Genomic DNA, 20,333 nt, shown 5'->3' with positions numbered 1-20,333 from the left:
ACAAAACTACCTACATCTTTCTGCAAAACTGTCACCATGATAGGCGAATCAATTCCCGAAAGTATGCCAATCGTGTCTTCCCAACTATTTTCCTGAATAAACGACTAGATGCACCGCACGCGTACAAAGTCGTTTAATACTCCGCTAGGTGGTGCTCATTTGTCCGCGAGGCACGTCTCTCATACAATTTCCATAAATTTATAGCTCGTGTAAAACAGAACAAAACAGCAAATAAATTTGATCGTGTCGCGGTTGTGCCAAAGAGCGAGAACTAGAGAGTTCATTTTGTTTGTAAGAAGTCCAATTTAAATACAAATAGCTTCTGCAGTTGATGCAAAGGCCAATCATTAAAATAATTTAAACTTTTAGCTACTTAATTTTTCTTATTGGGTTGGCAGCGTTCTACCAAAATGTCGCTTTTGAACGGTAGCTAATCTTTTGGACTTCTTAGAATAGTCTGTGTTAAAAAGGATTAATTTTTAAATCAAGCGTGGATCATCATCATATCAAAATATGCGATGCGACTCAACATTTTCAGAACTATCAAACATTTACAACGTAAAAAGACAGCAAAGAAGAACTTGGATGTAGGTATATAGAAAGATAACGTGAATTACGGTCCGCATAAATCAGTAGAGTAAAAACGGAGCTGCAGAAATTGGTAGCAATCAAGCAATTTAAAATAAACTAGCATTGCACCATCATTAAGCAATGACAACATACTTTTACGCTTGCCATAACAATGCCATAAAAAATTAAATTTAAGATTCTTAAAATTCAAGAAACATAGCAGAAAAAGAGAATTTTGGCTTTTTTTCAAGAAAAAATGTAAACGACATGGTAGCATATTCTCTTGATTTCCAAAAGATACATACCTACCTTTATTTACTATATTGAGAGCTCAACACCATTGGTAATTTCTTATAAACCAGCATTTATTTTCGACTACAAACTGTTTTTATGTCATTCACATCTTTGTCTGAATAAAATGAATGGACATGAATTCTCTCGGTTGTCCTCCCCTCCCGGTCATGCACAGCCTAACGACATCATCAAATCGATACATGTTATGTTATCTGAATTGTAAAAACCGAATCCTAACGAAACCAGGGCAAGGGTTCTCCCAAACATGTCGAGTCAGGTGGGGTAGGCGCACTTGCAAGGAATCATAATGTTTCATTTGCCTCGATGGAAACATAGATACTTATAAGTCGTTGGTGCGTAAGAAGTCTTGGTGACAATATATCAGGACTCACCTAAGGATTTTCTAAAGCATAAGGGATTGGGGAGGGATTTGAGGGAACATTGTCAAGGTGCGTTCGGCGAACTAAATGCTTTGAGCAGTTCGTTGCTAGAAATTGTAATATGTACAAAGAAATTATAGCGTAGTAGCCCTTTGCGTAAAAATTAATATACTTCTTATTCATTTTATTTCTCTCTATTTCCCAGTGACCCTACCCCAACGACGTCACCCCTATTGCCGTTCCGATGGCAGCCCGGCCGCGCTAGTAACCCGTCAGCTTTAGTCATAGACGGCCAACTCTCCACAGCTCGTCTCTGGGACTACGCGACTGTAGACCTGTGGAATCAGACCTATAGCAAGTACAGGAAGAAACTGTATGGATTCCAGTAAACTTCTACCTTGGTATCGACATTCAATGACGTTGTGCCTTCTTCAGGGCAACCCGCAGCTTTAGTTATCAGCGGATAACTGTCCACAGCTCGCCTCTGGGATTTCGCTACTGTAGCTGTGGAATCAGACGTACAGCAAGTATAGGAGGAAACTGTATGGGTTCCAGTAATCTTCAGCCTTGTTATCGACGTTACTTCAGTCACATTGTGCCTTAAGTAACCCCTCAGCTTTAGTCATCGACGGACAACTGATCACAGCTCGTCTCTGTAACTACGCTACCTGTAGAACCAGACCTACCTACAGCAAGTATAGGAGGAGACTGTATGGGGGTATGGGTTTCTGCAATCTACTTCAACCTTGATATCGACATTCCTTAAGTGACTGTGCTTTCAGCAACCCTTCAGATTTAGTCATCCACGGTCAACTCTCCACGGCTCGTCTTTGGCACTACACCACTGTAGACGTTTGACCTGCAGCAAGTAAACTATATGGGTCCCAGCAGTAACTCTTGGTCACAGACAGGGACGTCAGGATTCTTAGTCCTTTGTCAGGATTGCGAATGTTTATTATCATATAGTAATTGCACTTGTACGATGTACTCCTTAATTAAGCTCTTCTGATGAAGAATTAAGATACTCCGGGATAGTACAGTCAAGTGTAAAAATATTGGTGCACACATCATACTCAAAAATATGTCCCATAGCTCTTATGTCAGCGTATTAAGAACTATGGGGCATACCGAACATACGTTGGTAACCGAAGACAAAACTATGGGACATATTTTTGAGTAAGTTGTATGCACCCATATTTTTACACTTGACTGTACTATCTTCTTTTTATTAACTTAATAACTAGATAAAAGTAACTTTTAGGTTTTTGGAAAATTTATACAAAATATGTAGCCACTTCGGCTGTACGGTGCAGTCTAATGCTGGCACCACACTTCGCCTTATTTGGCAAATATTCGTGTTGCATCCTTTGACATACAAAACAAAAGGGATGCAACACGAATATTTGCCAAATACAGCTAAGTGTGGTGCTGGCATGATGTATAGGTACGCGGAACGGGGAGCTGTGACGTATGTGTGTGACGTCATATTATGTGTCGTCAACCGCCAGTCTTCGTACGAGTACTTATGTTGCACCAACAGCACTCACGACATGCCTATATGTATCTTAGTTACCTAAACTTAAAATACATTGAACTAAAAATGTTGTGGTTTTTGAATATTCGAAAATAGTCCTGTACGCAAAATTAAGACTGTTAAATTAACAAATTTTACAACAGAAACAGTGTTGTGATACTTGTGATGCGATATTTACTGTTGTTATATTTACAACTAAAAATTAAAGTAGAATTAGATAGGTATAAGATATGTATACAATTTGTTATGCTATTGAATCAATGACATGTGTTAAGTGTTGCCATCTAGTAAGTAGTGATGGGATTAGTCGATAAATTCACGAAGAAATGTTAGAAATTGTAGTAGAGATGTAAAGTCAAGAACAAATCGTGCCCCCGAGTTTGTCAAACTAGATGGCGCTGTACATCGCAATTTTGAAACGACGGCACATTTGACACATTTTATACAATCAATGGATCTTTGGTTACCAATGTTACTATTAATATATTCACATTTCATTTAAAGATAACTATTTATGTATTTATTAACAGAATCAATTAAGGATGACTCACGCTAGAACAGTCCGGGTCCGGGCCAAGGCGTCCACACTTCGTTGTCTATAGAAAGCATCACGTGATCACCGGTTACCCGTCACAGAAAACTAAATGTCATGTCGGCCTGGATCCGAACCCTTCTAGCGTAAATCATCCCTAACTAGGTTCTTCAATAGTATAACGGTGATTTGTATAATTATCTATGTAGATTTTTAGATACAAGTCGCTGCCCCAATATTACAGGGTTCTATGCAAGGGCCTGACACTCTTTGATTGAGAAAGATAGTCTTATTGCGATTCCTATAAGAGGAAAGAGAAAATATTGCCATGCTTTATCCTTGTCACCGACCGGGTGGCATCATAGGTAGTGCGATGGCGAAATACCGAAATTTATAAGAGTGAAAAAAAAAATTACTATGCTGCCCAAATTGTATATGAATATTCTTTCTCTTAAAGGTCGCTCGGTGGCGCGTCTATAACTACTTGTATATAATATGTCTATGGTTCAATGTTTCACTTTATCTTATGGTTCTATGTTATACTTTCTTTATCGAACTGAAATTTGAACTTTATCATAGTGACATTAAGAGGCCGTAGTCGATTTTGGAGCAAAAATGTAAAATTGATAGATTTAGTCGTTGAAATTATACACGTTTTGTTACGTAATATCTAAATAACAAGTATTGATTTCTATTAGCACGTCTTTTCATCTTGCCTTTTAATAATGAGGTCGCGAGCGTGCGTCACCGGTAATGCATGAAGAGAAGGGGCAGTTTTTAAAAATTCGTCAAAAAATCATGGTGGTAAATTATACAAATTGATGTATAAGAATAGTTTCAGCAAATGTTGTAGATTGTTTAAGTATCAAAATTACGTTGAAATTAAGTGGATTTTTAAAGAAATTGTCACTTGTTTTGAAGTAATTTCTGGAGAAAATTGATTTCGTCTAACTTTCATTTACACTACTTCAAAGTCATAATAATAAAAATGTAGTCTGATAAACGTCAAGTACAGGATATGTGTAATACAAAATTACCATCTTTAGCAGTCCAAACTTTACGAAATTTACAAATAAGAGCGACAAAATCGGTGCTTTACGCGCGTTTACCTAAACGTCCATCAGAAAAGCAAACATTACTAATTTAGCGAGTCTGTTTTCAAAAAATTGATCTGATAAAAGGTAAGATAAGAAGACGTGTTAATAGAAACCAGTACTTGTTATTTCAATTAGGTAACAAAAGGTGTAAAAATTCACGGACTAAATCTATTAATTTTACATTTTTGCGACTAAAATCGACACCGGCCTCTTAAGTCGAATTTCAACTATCTTGAAAATGTAACATAGAACCCTGTAATTGTAATTGTAATATTGAGGCAGCGAAGTCATAATTCATTGGTTGTTATGTAGGTAGTTGGGTCAAAATTATTTTCGTTGTTTTGTTGTGTCCCAAAAAAATGTGACGAAGTGGAGCTTTTTGTATGGGGTGAAATTTAGTTTTTAATTTTTCTCAAGAGAATTATAATCTGCAGCTAGAAAGACATGCAATAGCACTCAACTTTTTTTATTTATTAGATAAAAGACAAACATAGAAGCGTGACAGAGTGGTCAGAAGCAAGACAACGAAAATAATGTTGACCCAGTTATTTATTGTTATTAATTATTGTTGTTTTTGTTTGTGTTAGTTATTGTTAAGGGAGAACAGTCAAATACATTGACAGATATTGGAGTTGCAATATTAGTGCTTCAGTCAAAGAAAAATTATCTTACGCGCGTGTATAAAGCGAGGTTTAGACTAGCAAGAACTTGCATACAATTTACGTTACATTGCTCACTACTAAGGTAAACTGCATTCAAAATGTTTATCAGATACCGCAATGTAATGAAAATTCCATACAAGTTCTTGGTAGTCTAAACCTCGCTTTATATTAAAAGCTGTAGCCGCAGTGACAACTCAAGTACATGGCTCCGTATAGTCATTGCCAATTTGCCATTCGCTTCAGCTTTCAAATTGGTAATTCCTTATATGGTTTTTGAACTTTATTCCGACTTTGCTTATTAACAAATATTTTATTATGAACCGGGTCCATTTCTCGAACGATATTAAACCAATATTATCAGTCCACGAACTGTCAAAGTCAAATCGTATGGGTTGCCATGACAACACACTAATAATATTAGACTAATATCTTATTATTAATTATAATATCTTTCGAGAAATGGGCCCCTGGTATTCGGTACAAATATTGAGAACGCGAACGCTAGCTTTCATATAATTATTATTTCCTCTTTTACGATTTTTCTTTGACAGTCGCGGTTTTCAGCTCTTCCTATATCAAGGGTAGTTTATTAACCCCCTACCCGAACGAAGGGTGTTAAGTTTGACCGCTATGTGTGTGTCTCTCTGTGGCAGCCTAGCTCTTAAACGGGTGAACCGATTTGGATGCGGCTTTTTTTATATGAAAGCAGGCTTTCTAGCGGTAGTGGGTGGATGTTTCATCAAAATCGGTTTATCCGTCTGTGTTGGGTTTTTTTTTAATTTTACTTTTAATGTTATTGTGGGAAAGATATTTACGGTGTGATAATGTCTAGTCTGACTAGTATAGAACAAGCTAAAATAACATAAAACATTTTTAAATGTAATTTAATGCCATTATGTGACATACAGGAATTGTGCAATAAATCATTATTTTAAATGAACTTTTTTTTTTAATTGGCTTTTTCTATTTTTAGTTTTAGTTTAGTTTTAGTTAGTAACTATATAAAATAAATAAACAATATGACAAAAATTGACAGACATTATTACAGAAATTGACTAAATCTCATAGTGAGCTTTTATGGGGTGTGAACCCATGAAGCAGCAATCATTCGATAGCGTGACGTGATGTACGCTTTTGTGTTAAGTCTCATTTTGTATGGGATTTTGAACAGCGCGCCAAGTGCGACGTTTTGGAAACTCAAAATCCCATACAAAATGAGACTTAACGCAAACGCGTACATCACGTCACGCTATTGAATGGTATACAGTTGGTAGCGTTGCTACTTATTTTATTTGTATTCTGATCAAAAGTGCAGTTGAACTAAAGCATACATTAAGCAGTAGTACATAATTGCGCACAAAGGGAAAGTTTTTCAAACGATACTGCATCGCGAACTTGGGCGAGTAACTTGCTGCGAGCAACTTGCTTGTAACGAGCTGCCTGATTATGACAGCTGCTCGGTATTTTAAGAATGTATTATAAGGTAGCTAGTAGTGGCCTCTTCTTGTTGTTGACCGTTTACAAACGGTTAGATGGCTAGGATTCATTATTTGAGTCAAACGAATCTTCTAGTCCCCGGCAAGCTCACACAAGCTACAAAAATCGGCCAAGTGCGAGTCGGACTCGCGCACCGACCGTTCCGTACATGACAAAATTTTACCAATGTACTTTTTATGTGAAACGTGAGTGAAAGGTAAATTGCGGTTTACGATTTATGACGTATTAAAAAAAACTACTTACTAGATCTCATTCAAACCAATTTTCGGTGGAAGTTTGCATGGTAATGTACATCATATATTTTTTCAGTTTTATCATTCTCTCATTTTAGAAGTTACAGGGGGGGGACACACATTTTACCACTTTGGAAGTGTCTCTCGCGCAAACTATTCAGTTTAGAAAAAAATGATATTAGAAACCTCAACATCATTTTTCAAGACCTATCCATAGATACCCCACACGTATGGGTTTGATGAAAAAAAAGTTTGGGGAGCACCCAAAATTTATTGTTTTTGTTTTATTTTTGTGTGAAAATCTTAATGCGGTTCACAGAATACATCCACTTACCAAGTTTCAACAGTCTAGTTCTTATAGTTTCAGAGAAAAGTGGCTGTGACATACGGACGGACCGACGGACAGACAGACAGACAGACATGACGAATCTATAAGGGTTCCGTTTTTTGCCATTTGCCATTGGCTACGGAACCCTAAAAACTCACGTTATTTAAGTTACGATTGACTTTTTCTGTCAACGACAATCGTCGTTAGATATATCTTGGCTCCCCCCCCCCCCCAGGGCCTTTTTGGCGACACGATTGCGGCTATTGAATCCACCCAAAGAATTAACCTAATAACATTTACGGCTCTTTGAGATTCCTAGAAATGGAGCCCAATTCAGATTCACTATAAAGAACAACTTGTAACGGTTTTCATCTTATTTTGATACGACCTTGAAGATCGCATACGCTGCACATTGGTGCATGCGAAATAAAGTGAAAGTCAATCGCCAATCATCAAGACGAAGGTCATATCCAAACCATAACCAATTGTTAAATTAGAACCGGACTCTTGGTGATTTCTACTGCGGTTGCCTCTTCTCAAAAAATTTCCGACACCTTAATAAGACCAACCAGAACCCATGAGATTCTCAAACCTTGTTCAAGATCTCATCGTCCCGTTAGCGGGTGCCGATGAGGCTGATATATTATCTACTTAGTAAACATGACGTCTGCAGTCGCGGTGCCGGTCCGTTGCGGATTGCCGTCGTGTGGCGTGCGACGGGAGATGCACGGTGTATGTATAATGGTGACAGTATTTTGACATCATCCTCCCGTTAGCTTATGCCGATGAGGCTGATGTATAATCTGCTTAGTAAACATGACGTCTGCAGTCGCGGTGCCGGTCCGTTGCGGATTGCCGTCGTGTGGCGTGCGACGAGAGGCACACGGTAGGTATATGGTGGCAGTATTTTGAAGGCTGAAAATACACATAAATATTATGGGTCAATCTTCCACGACACGACACAATTGGCATGAGAAGGGTTAAACAACAACTTTGCCCACTAGGTACCTAACTTAAGGAACTTTATTAGATAATCAATCAATATCAAACCTATACTGTTCGTATTCGTATATTTATTGCATCCATGGTAGGTAAACAGGTGTTACATAGAGTTACACAGGTGTTACAGGTGTGCAAAGAGGATATAGTAAGATAGAGCGGTACTGTCATAGTAAATTTTGTAACCACTGTAAATTCACTGCCATCTATCGACATACTTTAAAATAAAAAATGAAGATTTATAAAAATACGTTGAAATGTATTTAAATATGGATAAATGATTTTTTTTATTTGCATTAATCATTTTTATATGATTTTGACCCATGTTCTTTCACTGATATGCGTTAAAATTATAAATAACAAACGAAACCGTCAACGCCCTCTATACGAGAGTAGGTCAAAACTAGTGGTGCCATCTGATCGAGAATCAAATTTTCGTGATTTTCGAGGCACGGTTTTTCCTTAGACCACCTTAGACTGTATCCATCTATTACGGAGTTATATCTATCTTTGATAATGGTCTGTTTTTTGAACTGCGTAGGAGTTTTAAGGATGACTCACTCTAGAACGATCCAGGTCCGTGCCGTAACGTCCGAATATTCGTTGTCTATGACGGGTAATCAGAGATTACGTGATGGTTTTTGTAGAAAAAAAATGTCAGACGCCACAGCCCGGAGCCGAACCGTTCTAGCGTAATCGTCGCCTCGAACTCAAAGTACTGGTAGGTATCTTCGTTGTGCCCAATTCCTATTCCATCCTGAATAGTCCCTCTTTACTAGATCTCCTTATAAAAACGTTCTTCGTTATCGTATGACTCATTTTAATACGTTTTTGAAGCAATATCGACATTCTGTCGACTAAGTTATGATGCAATGCAAGACAATAGTGGCAGACTCCAGCCAAAACTTTAAAAGGTTAAAGTTGGCTTGATGAAAAAAAAACACGAAATCAAGTCTATTGTTACCCTGAATACCTACCGCTGCATAATTTTAGTATAAAATAGCTAGTTTTATAGCCAAGGAATCTGACAAGCAAACAAAAGTATGTTTTTAGAGTAGGCCAAAAAAAGCCGTTGCCGTTTAAATTATGAAGCAAAAAATAATCAAAAGAAAATTATATGACAAAGACCAAAAGTTGGGGAATCAGTAGGACTACAACTTTAATACCTATACTGGATGGGAAGAACAAATTTATTTACATACAAGATATATACAGTGCTACTACGTAAACGAAATTAATAACTAGCTTAAATCTAAAATAGGCCCTTGGGGCATTGTACCAAGGATGCTGGCGGCATTTCCCCGCTGTATCGCAATGCTGATACGTTGTGCGAGAAAGCCGCCAGCTCTTCGGTCACCAGTTACGTCAACCAGACGCTTCGCGATTTCTGCAAACAACTTATGTGCGCTGGGACCCCATGGACCTAGAGTTTCAACTCCAAATGGAACGAAATGATACTCTCTACCGAGGCTCTTATATTTATTACGTTTTAAAATTTCGGCGCTTTCCGCCGCTCCGCCCGCTTTTACATTAGTCCGTTGGAGGTGGGACGGTGCCAGTGTGTCTACGCAGGTAGCATCCCACACCAACATCCGTCCCAAGCTCCAAGGAACCAAGGACATCCCATCGGGCCTCTTGCCATCATCTCTGATAATACCAGTCGGCTCAAGAAGAGCGGGTACATTGATGGTGGCAAGAGACCGACGGATTATGTCATTAAGCGACGCATGTCTTGAAAAACGGCCGGCACTTTTTTGACAAGATAATCCATGGTGTCCCAGTCGGTCCACGTCCGTGCCACAAGAGCATATGTGTGGCGTACACACCGAAACCCCGAGTCGCAAACCAGTCGCCAGTCTAAGGGAGGCCGGACCCAAGAAAGTACCAGTATTAGGCGAAGGATGGGCATGTAGCCAGTAACCCGCTTCCCGGGCTCCGACCGCCAAAAGCCTCGCGCGGTCTGGACCTGTACAGTTGTTTAGGAGAATATTGTAAGTTAAATCACAGTAAACATTATCCCAACTCCTTTGTGAATTTGGGTTGTCTGGAAATTGTTTTCCCGGGCAAGCAATTTTAAAAGCATTTTTGGCGTCCTCAAAGCCCGCAATCTCACAGTTTGTGGGCAAAGCCCTTAAAATATTTCCTATGAGACCAGACGTGCTATGAGTGGACGCCAAAAAGGCTGGGGAAGCCACACTGGAAATTTTGCGAATCCCTAAACCTCCAAACCGAATAGGGAGGGACGCTTGAGACCAGGAAGGCTCACTTAGCTGAATGTTTAGAATCGTCTCTAAACTAATTTTGATCAAATCATCTAAAGGCGACAATAAATTTTGATGTTTCCAAAAAGGACAGCAGCGGAGCACATATGTAAATTTAGGGACAAAAAGACAAAATTTAAGAATCACAAGAGCATAATGAGGGCTAATTTCGAGTAAGCGATTCGTGTGACTTTTGAATTTAGTTATAGAGTTAGAAATATAACCGGGAAAAGATTCTTCGAATATAGGAGATCCCAGGAGGCAAAGAGAATACTTGTCTACTGATTTGATATCAGGAGCCAGATCGTCAAATTTGGGTTGTAAGTCTGCCAAAGAACAAGAAGATTTTTGAATAAAGAGTTCACATTTGCCGAAATTCAGTTCTAAACCAATATTTTCGAAACTACTCTTAATAAAAGACAAATCAGAGAGCACAGTATTCACGTCGCCTCCTAGGGTTCCGTCATCTAAATACCAGACATTGAATTTTGATTTTAAATTTTTAATAATTGGATTTATAGCCAAACTAAAAATTGCTGGCCCGAGAGGGTCACCCTGCTGACAGCCAACCTCAGAAGATAATTCATGTGACTTGTACATTAATTTAGATGAATTTGAATAGCAAAAGAAAAGGTAATTGTATAGCTCTGGAATTTTGTCCTTTACTTCTGTCAGCAAAGTGTCCCTTATACACAAATATATATCTTAAATATATATCTTATCCCCTTACTGGATTATACACAAATGGATTGCTACTATATTAGAAAACAAAATTCCTCTAATATTTAAGGGCGCCACTGGACGGTCGTCGCCCTCTTATATGTAGGCGTAGGTAAATATGTGCTAAACTCAATTTTTTTATCAAGCCAAAAAGTTTAAGCTGCAAAGAAAATAGTTAAAGCACATTCAGAAAATGAGAGTGCAAACGCAGCGAGAACAATTCATTTATTTAGAGCAATTAAGTCGGCGGGTGTAATAAAGAAAAATACCCGTCGCTAATTGTTATAAAGTGGGCGGACATGGAAATGCGTCCTTCTTAGATTTCCGCGCTTTTGTTACGTTTGGGAGTAGTATAGTAATATAGGTATTTGTCAAAATAAACCGAAATAAATCTTCTTCGTACATATTTCGGTTTGAAATTATATAATACATAATAAAATGCTGTTCCCATTAGCTGTAAGTACTATTGTATTGATATGTAAAATGTGTGTAAAATATTTACTTATATTTTAACAATAAAATATTGATTGATTGGTAATTTATATAGTAGTTTTTGTACTGGAAAAAAAACTTAAAAAATTTGTTAAAAAATATTGTAATTTGTTTCTAATACTGTCAAAATATTTAATAAAAGCAAAGATAGATATAACTCCGTAATAGATGGATACAGTCTAAGGAAAAAACGTGCCTCGAAAATCACGAAAATTTGATTCTCGATCAGAGGGCGCCACTAGTTTTGGCCTACACTCGTATAGAGGGCGTTGACGGTTTCGTTTGTTATTTATAATTTTAGCGCATATCAGTGAAAGAACATGGGTCAAAATCATAAAAATAATTAATGCAAATAAAAAAAATCATTTATCCATATTTAAATACATTTTATCGTATTTTTATAAATCTTCATTTTTAGTTTTAAAGTGTGTCGACAGATGGCAGTGAATTTACTGGGGTTACAAAATTTACTATGACAGTACCGCTCTAGTATAAGTTACTCTATGATAAAAGTCACTCGTACCGTACCTATATAGCCGCCATCATAGGTACAGTTAAAGTTACGTTCTCATTTGTGAACATTCACGTAACATTATATCTGTACAGGGAAAACTAGTACCTACCAGGTACTAGTTTTCGCTGCTAAAAATTGTAATACAAAGAAATTAGAGCAAGTAGAAGTTTTACATGCAAAACTTATAACGAAAACTAGTACCTACCACCCACCTATATGTTACTTGAGTGTATGGGTCAAGAGTCATGTCATTTCACCAAGATATTTTAAAATGAGAGCGTTACTTCGATTGTATGGGGGCGGCTAGGTTTGTATGACTCTTAATACAGGCATTTAACACACGCATCACTATTTCCAAATGGCCTACGACCTTTATTATTCGAGAAATGAATTAGAGATTCACTAGATATGAAATAGTAAAGATATGTGACATTTCATGGCGGCTGGCGCTTAAGTCGCATAGCGTCGCAAATTATCCCGGCGCTATGCCACGTAAGCGCCATCCAATATTAATTGGAGCGGCGTTAATAATAGCGTGAGCTCCAACCGCCATAAGGTACCTTTACCCGTGGGATCACATATCTTTACTATTTCATATCTAGTGAATCTCTAATTCATTTCCCGAATCGCGCCGTTAGAGTAAAATTGTCCAACAGAATCCAGATCAACTTGACCTTCCACCGCCATCAGCGTCCCACACTGGCACACTGCAGCCAGCTTGCATAACCACTGCACTTTCCCTCGATACACTAGCAGTGGCATCTCGTGAGACGCACACTTCGTAGTCTCACAAAAGGCAAGTTTGGTAGGAAGTGCAGACAAAACTGAAGTCGTTATTGTATTTAGTTTTGTGTTGGACAATATTGCGGTCGCATAGTGTTTCCTGGACTAGTATTCTTTGACAATACTCGTATTATCTGTTTGTTTAAGTATATCGTATTGGATCGTGTGTACGGGTATATTGGAGTGCGTGATATGCCTACTCAGTCGGCGAAATAAAACAAACGAATTAGATCAAAAACAAGTTTTGTAGGAAAAACTTAAACTCGCTGTATTTTTTTAATTAACTATGGTATCTGAAGCTACATAAACTAATTACAGGACTAGATATACCTTATCCCATTGTAAGTACAGTCGCCATCAGATATATCGGAGCGGCCAAGGTGTTCACAATATCTGAACACGCACTCTAAAGCCTTGACAATAGAGGCGTGTTCAGATATTTGTGAGCGCCTTGACCGCTCCGATATATCTGATGACGACTGTACAAAGTTTCAGAGCAATCTAGCTAGTGATTTTTAAATGAGAGTGTACGTTTGTATGGTGAACCGAGCTTGCCGGGGACTATTAAGTAGGCAAATGCAAGAAAAACAAAATGCATCTACAATTAAACAATAATATTGAGTGGACATAATGAGAAGCAGGACTATACTAGCACTGTGTTACGTGAAGGCGGTGGTGTGTATCTTTACCCCAGAGATCAGGGTCGAGCAGGGGGTGCTGAGGGGACTTCGCAGCATTTCTGGCCAGCGGAGGTACTATGGGATACCTTATGCTGTTAGTGAGAGATTTCAGGTGAGTATATTTGACAAGTTTTTAATAAATTCACTACAGCCATTTAGCGATGCAAATGCAGGCTCTATTTATCTCTAGTGTTATTTTTTATTCCTAGATATATTGCAGCGGAATCGTCACTCGTAATACTTTTTCGTAAAATGATCGATAATTAGATTATGATCACATAAAAGAAATTGTTTATTTTTATAGCATTTAAAACTCGCGTTTTGAACACGTTAAATCGGTGCCAAAACATCTCTAATTTATTGTCTTACTTTTATTTTCGACGTTTCGGAGGGCGTTTCTCTGATGGAAAGCCACATAAAAATTATGAATGAATGAAAATCTTTATTTTAGGCAACCAGGGCCCATCGATTAATACCTTGAAACTAGAATACTATAAAAAAAAATACCACGTCAGTGGCAAACAAGCATACGGCCCGCCTGATGATAAGCAGTCACCGTAGCCTATAGACGCCTGCAACAACAGATATTACATGCGCGTTAAACGAAATAGGTGTCATGAGCTAAAGAAATTAAGCTAAATTATTTATGGACCTTTTCCCCGACGCATTTTTATGACACTAGTGTAGCATAAATACTATCATAGAAAATGTACGTGGAATTAGTTGACCTGCCCGCCGACACTGATGTCAAAACCGCTTACTCCCCTATCCCGAGGGACGGGGGGCAGTACTGGCAGTAGGTCGGACATGACACGGAGGTTAATTCTGATTGTAATAACAGGATATGAATTTGATCTGAATGTGTAATAGATATGATCTGTCAGTGTCAAAAGTTGGTTGTAAAAAGTGATGACATATTTTTTGGATAACCCGATCCGATCACCGATCAATCAGAGATATCAGTTTATAATTTTAAAAAAACTGGGATTATTGATCATATCGTAATCAATGTGTTTAATAAAGACTTGTAACAAAGACTTGTACGCGGAACAGGGTGCGACCATTAACCTTTACAAACTGCGAAATAGAAATAGGTTCCTCTCAAATGCACATTATGTAAATTTTGACAAATGCTTAAATAATACTGCCATAAGAGTATACAATTTATTGACTGACGAAATTAAAAGTTTAGAACATTTTAAAACTTTTGACAAAACAGTTTTCCTTTTTACTCCATAAATGAATCCTATGATAAGTTTTTTGACCAATGTACCTGACATCTCTTTTATTATAATTCTAACGCATTTTGTTTTACTTTAATAATCTGATATTTGATTTGACATTATTATTGTTTTTTAAATAGTTTTTATTATTTGTGATCCTTATATTAATGTATTAGTGTTAAACTTACCTGTCTAATTTTAAGTTGTGTGTGTGTATTATTATTTCTAATATGTATTGTTGTGATCTCTGTATTTTTTTAAAATTGTATTTGCATGCATTTTTATGTGTTTGACGCAAATAAATAAATTAAATGAAATATAATATTTCTGCAAACATGATAAGGAAACATTTATTTTAGTTCAGTGAACACATTTTCTTTCGTCAGGAAAGCTAAAAATTACCTACTAATTTTATTAAGCAATTAGGACCTCTAATCGTTATAATTTCTGGATTATGATGATGAAAACAGAATCCCATAATAAAAATTGCTCAGTATAATCCCAAAACCTCCCTGGCAACGGGAATGCACTTTTTTTAGCCAGCTTGTATAGTTGTTAAGTCACCGCTGCTCTCTTGCCTTCACAATATTACAATAAATTATTTTTGAATTGTCACCTAAAATTTTAGGCCTCGGTAAAATTCGTTTTAATAATGCGCTACAAAAGCGTCGAAACTCAAACTAACGCTATTCACCGATAGATGTCGCTAGCTCCCCTGAGCGGCGAGGCTGCCTCGCGCTGTTATGATTTTTCCTGCGATATAGGGGTCCGAACGATGCTTACAACGTGTTATCAAAGATCTATGTAACTCCGTATTACTATATATTCTCTTTGGTGTAATTCATATTAAAAAAATGATAAATATTTTTGATACCCTGAGCAGGATAGAAAGGATGCCAATCTCTTATGGCAGAATTGTTGCAAAAGTGACCGCTTTCAGCTTTAAATAATAGTTCCTAATCTCTCCGGTGGCGCTAGTTAGGGTCTGGGACATGAGTATAACATGAACCATATAAGGCAACAAATAACCCAACCAAATTACATAGGTTGTTTTTGGTAGTATTTCGGTGTATGGTGGCGCCGCCTAATTACTGTTTTTTGATGGACACTTTTCATACATAAAGATTTGGCTCCTTTAGGTAGTCTCCATGCCCTGAGCAATTCATCTGCACATGGGCTGATTACATTTTAGGGAGACTTATGGACACTGGTGTTACGAACGGGGAACGGGACTAAAATCAATTAATATCTTTCAAGTCAAAGTAAATACATGCAAAAATAATTAGTATTGCACATTTTTTGATGCCCTGCGCAGTCGTTGCTGACAGGCTAAAGATTTGAGAATGAGAAATATTAATTATTAACATTAACAGATTAACACATTCACTGCAAGCGAATGTGTTGTGCATTTCCCATGTTATCGGCTATGCTCGTAGAGCTGGGGCCGTAGGTCACGCTGGCATGGCATCAGGGGTGCGAATCTCCTCGCTTCGGGAAAACTCGGCTTACTTAATTGTGCAGCGAGCGGTGCGCGTATGGATTATGGATAAGTATGTATTTAAACTTCGGTCTTGCCACTATACTGTGAACTTAACACAACTTTTGGATTATAGCACAGGGTGTCATAATGGAGCACCCATTAAAAATCCTAATCGACTTTTGTAATCAACGATTTTATTATTATTGATAGGTATTAAAGCATATTAGTTAACAATGCTGTAAGTTACACTTACGCCCTTTTTCACCTAAGCTGCGCGAGACTTGTACCCCTTTTCAATTTCAATAGAAACACGTACAGTTATGGCTTTTAGACGTAAAAACGTGTAAAAACGGGATCCTATTACTAAGACTCCTCTGTCCGTCTGCATGTCTGTCACCAGGCTGTATCTCATGAACCGTGATAGCTAGACAGTTGAATTTATCACAGATGATGTATTTCTGTTGCCGCTATAAGAACAAATACTAAAAAGTACGCAACGGGCGACTCGCACTTGTCCGGTTTTTTTAAAGATGTGAATCATTTTTTTCCTTATAAAACTTGTTATGGATTTCTGTGGTCCGAAATAAATGATTTTTATGTTTTTATTTTGAAAGCAGTCAGACTCGCAGTTTATTTGTGTCCCTTTCTTTCCAGCCCCCGAGAGACCCTCCTCCTTGGCGCGGCACGTTCTTCGCCGTCAACCGCTTCAGCGCGTGCGCACAGAGCGTCTCCTTCCTCACGCTCGGCTCCGAGCACTGCCTCCATCTCGACGTCTACACCCCTCCAGCCACCAGCCCCAAGCTACCAGTCCTGGTCTTCATCCACGGAGGGGCCTACTACTACGGCACTAAAGCACACTACGATCCTGAGTATCTAGTCACCAAAAATGTTATAGCTGTCATTATCAACTATAGAGTCGGAGTATTAGGTTTCTTATGCTTGAATGGAGTCGCTAATTTAGGCTTGAAAGACCAAGTTGCGGCTCTAAAGTGGATAAGGAGGAATATAGCTGCGTTTGGAGGAGATCCGGACAATGTGACGATAGCGGGACAGAGTGCAGGCGCTAGTGCAGCTGCTATGCATTTACTCTCGAAATCTAGTGATGGGTTATTTCATAAAGCTATCTTTATGAGTGGAACCCCTTTAAGCCCTTGGGCGTTTAACTTGGAGCCGTTAAAACCAGCTTTTGAAGACGCTAGTAAACTCGGTCTAGTCAAAACTGAACAAGACGTATACAACACTTTTATAAACGCGACATTGAAAGATCTATTGAAAAGCACGCATGATAGATCAGTAAGCACCAGATATTTCAAATATTCTCCATGTATGGATGTCAATTTTCCAGACTCCTTCTTTTGGGATGCTCCTTACGAAGTCATTGGGTCTGAATCTTTTAGGCCAATCCCAATGATTCTAGGATACGCCGAAGTCGAAGGCATGTTGTTCTACGGACTAAACAGCGATCGGGATTTTCAAGAATGGGACTCAAAGTTCGACCAAAGACTACCATCACTTTTCTCCTTCTGTTCTAAACTAGAGAAGAGAAAGATAGTCAAGAAACTACGCACATATTACTTTGGGGGTAAGAAGATTAGCAGTAAAAACGTGAAAGGTGTAGTGAACTATTATTCAGACTGGATCGCTTATGCATCAGTGAATGCGTTCTCGAAACTGATGGTGGATAAATCAGTGCCTGTGTACAATTACATGTTCTCGTACGAAGGCGGCCGGAACTTCGCTAAGGGGCTGATCGGGTATAAGGCAGGGTTGAGAGGCGCGTCGCACTCTGATGACATCTTCTACATCTTCAAGCCGGCGGGGCTGGGGCTGCCGGTGTCGTCAGAGGATAGACTGTTCATGGAGCGACTGACTACTATGCTGGCTAACTTTATGAAGTTTGGGTAAGTTGTGTAAAATCTTAAACCCGCTTCTGACTTAGTGCGTGAATCGAAATGTGCGAGAAATTGAGGAGCATGTTGTCTTCTTCTTCTTCTTCTTCCTGCCTCTGTCCCAGTTCATCTGGGGTCGGGCCTCCTTGTGCATCGGCGCCAGGATATTCTATCCCGGGTTGTCACTGGTGAGAGCTTCTGGGCTTTCAAATCCATGCATGCATGTTGTACCTCTGCTTATTTAATTTGCGCCTTTTATTTAACAGTTTTCTGTGTGGCAACAAAGACAGTGCACAGTGGAAGCATTATATATATCACCTAATTAAGATCGTTTCATGATTTGCTGCCGATCAGTCAAAAGTTCCTCGAAATTCATAAATAAAACTATTGGATACGGATGGATAAATTTTTATCGATTTTGCGAATGATTTTCTTATGGGCCACGCCTCGGGCCAACGATATTTACTTTTCATGGCGATGCAATCACAAGTTGTAAAACACAAAGTCACAAACCTAAACATGTATTACGAAACAGCAGTGCGCAGACGCGGTAATGATACTGCAAACTGCCTTGCGCAAGTTTACCTACGATGTGGTCAGCTGCATAGACATAATTATCATATATATTTAGACAAATAATTAGGTATGTTGGCTTATACCTACTCTCAGCGTGCCCTATGACACATGACACGATCTGCTGGTAACTTTGAGGGCTTACTTATGCAAAATATTCTTACCGGGAAAAATTAAATTAAAAGTAGGCACCTACTTACACTTGCGATCAAATGTAAAACCCACATATGTAGTAGACATACTCATTCCTACAAAAACTAAAACAATAGGTATCACTTGTTCATTAAGGTTGACAGTGAATTTAAATAGGTAATTAAAAAGTAGAAATACTTTCCAAATATCTATACTAAGACATAGTCATATTATATAAGAGTTTCTGGTTATTATTAATTTCATTTCATTCACAAGCAAGATTTACATTTACATTTTTTTATATTTAATTCTTTAATTCAGATAAATTTTATCTATAGAATTGTTAGTTTGGCTTATGACTATTACGAGCAGTAAGCCCTCAAACGCAACCAAGTTGAATCAACCCCCAAAGAAAGGCTTATTGTTTTAGCAGTTTTTTTATTATTTAAAACGTTATAGGTAGGTAGCGTAAGATATTCGACATGTGCCTAAGTCATACCTAACCAAAACCTATTTTTCCAGCGACCCCACCCCCCACCGGACTCCACTCCTCCCAGTACTCTGGCCCCTCGCCAACGCATCCCTCAACCCGCCCACGTTGCGCCTGGACAGCCAGTTCACCGTGATACCCGCTCCAGAGTCGCATCAAGGACGTTTACTGTTGAAACTGCTGTGCCGGTACGGTCAGAAAGGGTTCGTGCCTTGTGAGAGTGAACAGCTTTGTGGAAAAGAGTAGGGATATCTTTGGTACAGTGGATGTCAACCCATTCATCGTGATACCCGCTCCAGTCGCACCAGGGTCGCCTGGTGTTCAAACTGCTATGCAGAGTCCCCTTATGGGCCTTACGGGATGCCCTTATGGGCAGAAAAACTCGTGAAAGTGAACAAGTTTGTATAATAGAGTATATTTTGTATTATACATTGAATCCCACCATGTTATGATGACGTTTGCGCCTGGGTAACATTCGCCGTGACCCAGGTACCAAAATGACGTCAAATGACGTCATTTTGCTACCTGGGACCCGCTCCAGATTCGCACCAAAGTCGACTGTTGTTTAAATATGGACAGTACAGTTGTGTGCTCTGTGGGATTGAATAACAGTGTATCCACCCACAGAACTACATTGAACGAACGACCGCGCCAATGTTGCGCCTGGGCACTCAATTCTCCGTGATCCCCTCTCCAGAGTCGCAACGAGGTTGCCTGCTATTGAACCTGCTGCGCAAATATAAATAGAACGTTGTACCATGCAAGACTGAAAAAGTTTGCGGAAGAGAAAAGGATCCAGTACCACTTATCCCAGTATCATGAGATCTGTGAGCCAAAACAACAACGGTGTGGTACGGGTGCTCGTAGGCAACCAATCCACTGTAATACCTATTTCAGTCGCGCCAAGGTTACCGGCTGCGAAGACTAATGTGAAAACAGTAGCGGGGGTAAATAATAAACACAAATTGAT

The 20,333-nt window shown here is 38.7% G+C and overlaps 2 protein-coding genes across 2 annotated transcripts in view; both read left to right on the top strand.

The window, feature by feature from the left end:
- Positions 1 to 19,609, top strand: part of LOC134749488 (uncharacterized) — a 35,707-nt gene extending 16,098 nt beyond the window's left edge. The window contains exons 4-8 of the mRNA XM_063684428.1: positions 1,450 to 1,629; positions 2,922 to 2,931; positions 13,593 to 13,688; positions 16,934 to 18,180; positions 19,396 to 19,609. Coding sequence (XP_063540498.1) covers positions 1,450 to 1,629; positions 2,922 to 2,931; positions 13,593 to 13,688; positions 16,934 to 18,180; positions 19,396 to 19,609 — 1,747 coding nt within the window. The remainder of the gene's footprint in view (positions 1 to 1,449; positions 1,630 to 2,921; positions 2,932 to 13,592; positions 13,689 to 16,933; positions 18,181 to 19,395) is intronic.
- LOC134749465 (protein VAC14 homolog) overlaps positions 1 to 20,333 on the top strand; it is a 429,047-nt gene that overhangs the window by 180,418 nt on the left and 228,296 nt on the right. The window lies entirely within an intron of this gene.

The sequence above is a fragment of the Cydia strobilella genome, chromosome 18 (genome assembly GCF_947568885.1).
Source record: "Cydia strobilella chromosome 18, ilCydStro3.1, whole genome shotgun sequence".
Taxonomy (NCBI): Eukaryota; Metazoa; Arthropoda; class Insecta; order Lepidoptera; family Tortricidae; genus Cydia; species Cydia strobilella.
The sequence above is the reverse complement of the archived record's forward strand: the minus strand, read 5'-3'. Positions and strand labels throughout refer to the sequence as shown.